Raw genomic sequence first — 8,647 nt, 5'->3', positions numbered from 1 at the left:
CTTGGGCTACTGGTTTTGACCAAACATGGTAGAGGATTTCAACACAAGAAATTGGTTGAGGTGACTTACATCTAACATTAAGGTTATCACATTGCATGTTGAAAAGCATAATTCATAACCTGGATAACTAAAGGGCTGTTTGGGTTATACAGTGGATGGTAATTCCCTCCATTTTCTATGCTAGCTGCTAGCTGCCAACCCGTTGACAGTCCATCACATAGAGCACAAACGTCCATGCACACATTGTTGTCGAACGTTAACTGGAGTGAACAAACTGGTTCTGTAGTGTAGTAGAGTCATGAATACAGCCCACTGTATGCAGTATCGTTTCACCATCTAACCATTTTTGATTATTATTCCCTCTTGTGGAAAAGCTTTAGTCAAGTCTGATCAGGTTGAATAATTTAAAATGGTTTCTATGAAACTCGCTTGTTGTGTCATTTTTTTTTTCTTTTTTTTGTTGCTCATGTTAGTCTCAGCACAGATCCTACTTTTCCACTGTTTTAAGGGTTTTGTTGCTGGCACACCTTGCAGAAACTGTTCCTACCTGGTGTGACTCTGTGCTAAACAGGCGGTGTGTATCCACACACAGACTGAGTTGTGTTGGTGTTGTGTCCTTCGCCCTCCCACCATAATACTTTCTGCAAAACCTTGACATGCCTCCTTTTGTCTCTAACCAGAACATATACACACACTCTCAAGCATTCTTTTTCATATTTTTGGCGTTCTTCATTGCCATCTCTGTGACTATATACGAAAACTTGCTTCAGAGTAAAGCAGGGAAGCACGATTGTTTGGCAACCGAGGGGTGGTGAGTTTGATTCCAGCTTCCCAAGGACTCGTTTTAGAAAGTCCCTGTGGAAGATACTACACCTCATATTACCAACTAATCTTTTTTTTTATTGTCTGTGTGCTAACTGGGAAAAATGCTTCTTCCATGTCCCTGCTGAAGGTGCAGCATTCACACAGCATGATGCTGCTACCGCCATGTTTCTCCATGAGGATGGTGTGTTCACTGTGGTGTGTATCGCTAGTTGTCCTGCGCACTTAACGTTTCGCATGCAGAGTTTCATCTGACTAGAGAATCTTTCCCTGCATATTTATCACCCTGTCTACCTTTTGTTAGGTTTCCAATCTTGTCAGACTCTACTTTTGGATAATGGAGGAAAAAAGCTCTGTAAGGACCCTGCTTTAAACTTCTCTGGGCCTTTATTTCTGACCTGTTTGTTGTTGTCCTCAGTCTTACTGATGCAGTTGCTTTTCTATAATCCTCTAACAAATGTCTCAGAGCAGCTGGGATTGAAGTTACACAGATGGAATGTATTTATTAATTAATACAGACTTCTGAAGAGAGTTGGTTGCACTTGATTTTATTTAGAGGTATCCGATTAAGAGTGGGCCGGTGCAAATATATTTCACACCGCACTACTTATAACTATTTATCCTTTTCCTTGTGTTGGTTTCCTGTAAACCAACTCAAAGAAGTCATGCGCTTCTTTGAGTTGGTTTCACGTTGTCCTATTAAATGTGCAATGTGATAAATTAATGGTAGGAATCTTCTCGCAAGGCACTGTATAAGTTTTCGGCACAGTATGTGGAGATGCTCAACATTAAATGACACAAATGATGTGCTAGAGCAGTGATTGTTTTCAGTTGAATTTTACTCACCCGATTAAAATCTTATTTTATTCTAGAGCACATTATTATGAGAATTTCTTTTTTTTTTGCTGTGTTTTCATGTACTAAAATTTTAAATACATTTAAATAAATTTAAATTTAAAGTACATATATGTACTTTATTTTATTTCAAAATTCACCCTTGAAAAATAAATTAAAAAAAATAAAATAAAAAACACTGTGCTGGTGATGTGAAAGGTGATTGTATTGTTACCTTTTCATGACTATTCTAGTGCTCCTTATTCTTCTCTGTTCTGTTTTGTTCTATATAAATTAAACTGAATCAAGGAAGAATTAGATAATCCCAAAAGGAAATTAAATACATACAGTTCCTCATTAACCAAAAAGAGAGAGAAAAAAGAGGGAAAAAAGCGAAGCAGACCATGCATGTCAAAGGAGTTCCCTCCTCTGCACACTGACTATAAAAAGGTTATTACTGCTCGAAGGAATGACCTCCTGTACTTCTGGTTTTTTTTTTTTTTTGTTTTTTTTGTTTTGGCATGTGTGTTTTTTTTGTTTTGGCATGTGTGCTGCAGAAACTTCTTGCCGAGGATCTGCTGCTTCATCGGCGCATTGTGCGCTCACTGTGTTGTCCATTATGCTGCACAGCTTGTGCAACATTTTTCTCTTTCTCTGTCAACTCCGTGAGGTCCATAGCTGTTCTCATGCAGCACAAAGCCAGACTTTTTCTTTCATCAGTTTGTTCACTTTCTTTGAGTCGCCGTCTCTGATGCTGCTTCCCCAACAGATGGCGGTGGAGAAAATTGCAGTCTCCGGCGCAGCCTTATAGACATTATGCAACGAGTCGGTGCATATACAGGAGAACCGGCAAAGCCTCCTGCTCAAAGAGTGAAGCGGAGTTTGTGTTCTCTCCACATTTTAGACAGAAATGTTTGCGGTCTGCGCTTTTGTGCAGCCAAAGATTTTAGTGCTGCATTAAAATACAGCCATTTGTGCTACTTATTTTTTTAAAAAAATGAATAAAGGTATTTCGTAATACCTAATTAGAACTGTTTGAGTGGATTCTCCAGCAGGGTGCGTCGTGCTGGTCTCGTTCTGGTCCACTCTCTTCTTCTATCGTCCCCAATTTTCATCATTTCTATTCAGTTTTCTGTCTTTTTTTCCCCCCTCCACATTGTTAAATATTTCAAGTTATTTCTATGCTGATGTTTGTGAAACGTATAATTAAGCAGCTGGTATTATTTTAACCCAAATTCTGACTTGTTGCTGTTTGAGTCAAAGTTTTGTGTTTTAACTGGGTCAGAAATGGTGGCCCAGTTTTTTGTTTTTTTTTGCCTCCATTTTGAGCACTGAACCGTATCCACAGGATGAAATAAGAAATGCTACGATGGCAAATGAGGCTGTAAAATAATTTTCATTTTATTGGGCTACGTCGATGACTTCTCACGCCACACAATGGATTTGTTCGCTTTGGCTAACATTAGCCTTTTTTTTTTTTTTAACCTGCAAAGCAGTTGGCATAAGCTAGTGCTATCTATGTTCAACGTTTACATTCTAACCAAATAATTAACCATAAAGAATCATAAAGTCAACACGGACAAGCGATACTTCATACAGTGGCATGTAATGATGCATTTAATTGCTATCTACGTTAAGTCATTTCAAAATAGCATACAACAGCATGAGATAGAAAATTCCATACTGTGAATTTTTATTTGCTAACAGCAAGCTAGTGATTTAACAGTTTGATGGGGAACACAAAGCTGTGTGGCTTTGAGGATTTTGTGGCTCTTTTGTTGCTGTACATCTTGCCTAATGGCAGCATGGAGGGAGTGTGAGGACTTTCTGAACATGCTTAGAGTCATGCTCCTGCAGATTGCTTTGAAACAGATTCTATACGGAGGACGGGCACAGAACAATAACCTGTTCAGCTCCCCTCACTGTCCTTTGCAGGACCCTCTAATCTGCCTTGCCTTCTCAGCACAAGTCATTTATTTAATGTGATTTTTTTTTTCTTAACAGAATTAAAACCACACGTAAATATAATTTAAACCCAGATGTTATTTGTTTACTAACTGACGTAGCCGACATTTACTCATGGGGCCAGTATAAGTAACAAATGGGATTAAAAATTAACCTTAGATTGCCTATGGATTACACAGTGACTCCTTCGATGTAACGCAGGACAACTGTGAGCATAAGGTGAAGCTTATATTGCATGTTTTGAACTGTTATATTTCAAATATGCTGGAAATTGTAAACAGTTACATGTAAACAGTTACTTTCCCCGTTTACTACCCACTCAGCCTGAGCCAAATCCACACGGGGCCCACAAACACACGTTGGCCGGACATTGTTCTTTGCAATCAATCGATATTCTCTGGAATCAATCAATCAGTCAATCAAACTGCTTTGTTAATGATGAGAAAACACTAAATGTGGAGATGAGAATTCTAAAAAAAACCCAAAAAAACAAACAAACATATATTCTCACATCCCATTGAGATTGTTAACAAGAAAAAAAATGAATACAAATTAAATATGAATTAAAAATAAATAACAAAGTACATCAATAAATAAATAAACTGAAATCTACGTTAATTTTAAACAACTGGAAAGAGAAGTTAATTCATCAAATCAATAAAACCAAAATGAAGAAGCAAATGAAAGTAAATTAAATAATAAAATAAAAACAAAAAGTTCATTAAAACCTATGATGAAATTAAATAAAAAATAAATGCTCTCACTAACAAAACTTTGCACCTTCAGTTTGCTTTTGAAACCCCCGATGATCTATTGCTTCAGCCAACTCTTTGACAGAATAAATGATGGAAATTAGTCACTTTAACACGTTTTTAGTTGAGAAACTATAACCTATGTATCAGACTAAACACTGGACCTGACCTGTCCAAGACTGAGTTGAAAAATATTTGGTTGTTTTCTACTCATAAGCTTCTGGACTATAATGCTCATTTCTGCAAATAAAGAAATGCCATAAATAGAAGTTATTGTATTTATTTAACGCTTTCTCCCCGTTTTCTGCATTAGTATAAACACATTCTGTCATTAATTCTTTTCCATTGGTTTACAATATTCTTGTGAGTTCTATTCCATTTTGTTCTACTCATAAAAAGTCAGTTTCCCCCCCCCCCTTTGGTATTAATATTTACAGAGATCGGTGCACATTTAGTGAAATGCAGCATGCCTGCTCCTCCGTGCATTTTCAATGAGGCCAGTAGTGATATTTGGTTATAACAGAAGCACCGCCTCCCTCCCATTGGACAATGTGTACGTGAGGGCGTGGCAAAGGAAAGATGAGAGTTGAAAATCCATGCCCTTACTGGGAAGACATGGAGCGCTATGGACACAGTCTACGCGAGCCTAGTAGGTATCTCAACCAACGAGATAAATATTTCTCCTGTTAGAGAACGAGCGTTTTGAGACACTGAGAGGAACAGGGGAAAAAAACAAACAAAAAAAAAAACAAAACAAAGGGTCGCCCAGTTGAGGATGGAGTGTGCATTTGACGCACAGAACCTGATCTCCATTTCTTTAAGGAAAATCCAAAGCTCCAGGACGCAGAGAGGCGGCATCAAGCTCCACAAGAACTTGCTGGTAACGTACGTCCTCAGAAACGCTAGGCAGTTTTACATGAGCAAAAACTCACTGCAGACGCAGAGGACACCTCCGTACGAGGATGCGGCGGCGGTCCACAGGAGGCAAGAGTACATCGAGCTGACCAGCAGCTTCACGGAGTTGGCTGATGACTTCTACTGCAACTTTACAGGCGTGGAGTCGGATACTTGGCACTGCGGAGCGCACCAGTCCAGCGCACAGCCCTCGGAGCTGGCGCACCAAGACGCTTCTGCGTGCGCAATGGCTTCTCCAAGTGACTCTGAGCTCATGGTTTCAGAAGCCTGCTGGAGCTGCGCGGACAAATCTTCCTGGGAGTTACCCATCCTGAACGCACAAGCCAACCAAAAGACCGTCCTGGACTTGGACACGCATGTGGTGACAACTGTGACGAACGGATACTTCCACTCAGACTGTTGCGCGCAGCCAAAACAGCCGCAGGCGGGCGCGCAGTGCTACACCAGAAAGCGAAAGATGGACACAAGTTATTACATTGTTGACCCGGAGTTTTATTTGCCGGACTTTGTGCCCGTGCCGTGTAAGAGGATGAGGAGTGAGGATGAGGAGGAGGAGGATGATTTACAATCGGACTCGGAGCAGCTGGACAGCGCAAACATCTCCAACCTGATCTCGGTTCTGGGATCAGGTGGGCTTTCTGAGTTTGTGAGTTGGCAGCAGATGGACCTTGAGCAGATATTCGGCACTCAGACAATTTGTTTAAAACACACACTGTTGGCAGGCAGTGGTTGGACCAGAGCAATCGAAGCGTTTTGATTTATGTGATTGCTTTTTAATTTTTATTATTATTATTTTATTTTCATTGTATGATTTTACTTTGTTGTTTTCAAATAAATCTTGACACGACTGCAATCCTCACTCTCTCTCTCCCTCACACACACAAACACACACATACACACACACACTCTCTCTCTCTCTCTCTCTCTCTCTCTCTCTCTCTGTCTCTGCGCTGTTATTGAAGAATATTGCCAAAATGTGACTTCATATAGAGCAATCACATCCATCTCCAATGGCTTTTTGCACATAGACTTTCTTCATGCCAACTTCTGTCATTACTGCACTTATAGATGAAGTGTATTTTCTTGTGATCCCGCTTAGAATAGATGATCATGGAGTCCGTCTTTGGATTGTATTTCCTGAGGAAACTGGTCAGTACTGTTTCTGTGAAAAGATGTTGGAAGAGCACCATCATGTGGCCACTGATGATTTGTACAGAATCATGCACCAGCTTAACGCAGGATATCATTCTGTAAATATATTATTTATAACAAGACCTTTTTTTTTTTATAAATAAATAAAGTTAACATTATTTAACAAAAGCCTGCTCATGTAACTCCTTTAATTTGACGTTTTTTTTAAAAAAAAAAATATATATATATTATTCTTTAAAGGTGGTTCATAAAGAGGTGGAAGCCACTGTCTCTTACTTTGACAAGTCTGTAAAACATGACATTTGATTTAGTAGTGATATCAAGAGTAAAATCATATACATATACTAAAAAACACATGTTTCTGACAAGCAGATTTTTATATTTAGAACATAAAGGTAAAGGTAATTTTTTTATAGCACATTTTCAGCAACAAGGCAATACAAAGTGCTTTACAGGATTTAGAAGGAAATACAAACCAAATAACAAACCAAATGAAAAGCAAAAGAAGAAAACGCTAATAATGTTGATCCAAAGTAAATAAACTAGATACTCCTATTCGGGGTTGATAGATAAATATAAGTGAGAATCCTCTGGTCTAATTCATTCTCTGGTTTGGAAGAATAGGAGTCTAAAAAGTAGGGAAACAATAATGCGTTATTTTTTGCTAAGATAGCATTGATTATTTCAGTTGAAGTGATATTTTCTAGATTTGTTATTTTGACTTTGTTGCACAGATTTAAGCAAAAATACAGAACAAACTTCTGGATTTAATTTATTTTTACATATGTCATCTTGGCTTCCAAATAACATGAAAATAATATGTCAGGCTTTTATTAGCTGATTAATCATCTGCTGAGGTGGCCAGGCTGAAGCCGGCTGCTATCAACATGGTGCTTATTGTCTGCAAACTGAAATGTAAATATAGTTAACTTGACAAGGGGAATGGGTGAACTTCACCAAGCTTCAACATCGTGATTTTGTCTTCCAGTATGCGAGTTAAAAGTGAGTAAGTCTAGCCAACACACCACGCTCCAATCTCCAGAAACAAAGTTACTTAAATATTTTATTATAAAACCTTAGAAGGATTTTAGAGTCAAGAGGATCACAGTGAGAGCCGAGGCATCATCCACACATGGAGAAAACCTGGAACAGAGGTGACCCTCCAGAGGAGCGGTCAGACCACCAAATTTATTCGACAAGCACATCGAGGATGCATCCAGCAGGTCAGAAAAAGAACCCAGGACAAGATCTGTAGCTCTACTGGCATCATGACCTACTCATGATTTAATCATACGAAATAAGAGACTGAACAAAAATGGCATTTGTGTGAGGGTTCCATTGATCAAAAAGACCATATTTTCCCAAAACATTTGGTAAAATATACCTTGGACAAATTAGACAAAATGTAGGTCCTGTTATATCTGGCCTAAATCTCACAAAGCATTTCAGAAAACACTGATAATCAAACATTGTGGGGGTGGTGTAAATGGTCTGGGACTGCTTTACAGCATCCTCTGGTTGATGGAGCAGTGAATTCTGCTCTCTGTCAGAAAGTCTTGAAGGAGAACATCCAGCCATCAAGTCCTGACCTGAAGTTCAGTCACACTTTGATCAGTGCTTGAGCCTCAAAGCCTTAGAAATGAGTCAGTTGCATTTTCCAGGCCGATAGGCGTCAGTGAGTTTGTTTCTGATTTGTTTTTGGAGTTGGTCAGAATTTCTCCAGAATGACATAAAAGACTTATCGTTATTGCAAACGCATCAAGGCAATTGTTGCTGACAAAGGGTAGTATGTCGCGTTATTAGGTTCAGTGGCAATTAGTTTCTTCGCATAGGGCCGGGTTGGTTTGGACAGTTTTACCTTTAATTTGAAAAATGCATTTTAAACAACACAAGTTCTCATTGTCAGATATTACAGCTTTGTTTGATCTATAACATTTAAGATAGTCAAGATAAAACAAAATGAAAAACATTGAGGAAAACCTTCATGAAGGCACTGCTCCACACAAACAAAATACTTGCCTTGGAGCAAGCCAGTATCTCTGGCTTGTTGGATGTACAAATAAATGAGCCCATTGGTTGATCAGTCCCATTCTATGTCCATGCTTAATGTAGCTAAAAATAAATCACCCTAATGTTAGCAAGCGGCATATCCAGTCTTCCAGCTGCTAACCGCTTTTATTGTTATGCTTCACGCAAATTATGTCGCA

General features: G+C 38.8%; 1 protein-coding gene across 1 annotated transcript; it reads left to right on the top strand.

Annotated features, from left to right (window-relative positions):
• The first annotated feature begins 4,381 nt into the window (after positions 1 to 4,381).
• On the top strand, positions 4,382 to 6,116 carry LOC103147264 (immediate early response gene 5-like protein). Its single transcript, XM_016678411.1, has one exon. The coding sequence runs from the start codon at positions 5,149 to 5,151 to the stop codon at positions 6,043 to 6,045; it is 897 nt and encodes a 298-aa protein (XP_016533897.1). The 5' UTR covers positions 4,382 to 5,148; the 3' UTR covers positions 6,046 to 6,116.
• The last annotated feature ends 2,531 nt before the right edge of the window (positions 6,117 to 8,647 follow it).

The sequence above is a fragment of the Poecilia formosa genome, unplaced genomic scaffold, assembly GCF_000485575.1.
Source record: "Poecilia formosa unplaced genomic scaffold, Poecilia_formosa-5.1.2 Scaffold5, whole genome shotgun sequence".
Classification (NCBI taxonomy): Eukaryota; Metazoa; Chordata; class Actinopteri; order Cyprinodontiformes; family Poeciliidae; genus Poecilia; species Poecilia formosa.
Note: the sequence above shows the minus strand (reverse complement) of the source record. Positions and strands in the feature narration are given on the sequence as shown.

Excerpts from the sequence above, each read along its gene's own strand:
- LOC103147264 (XM_016678411.1), top strand. The coding sequence starts at position 5,149 with ATGGAGTGTGCATTTGACGCACAGAACCTGATCTCCATTTCTTTAAGG.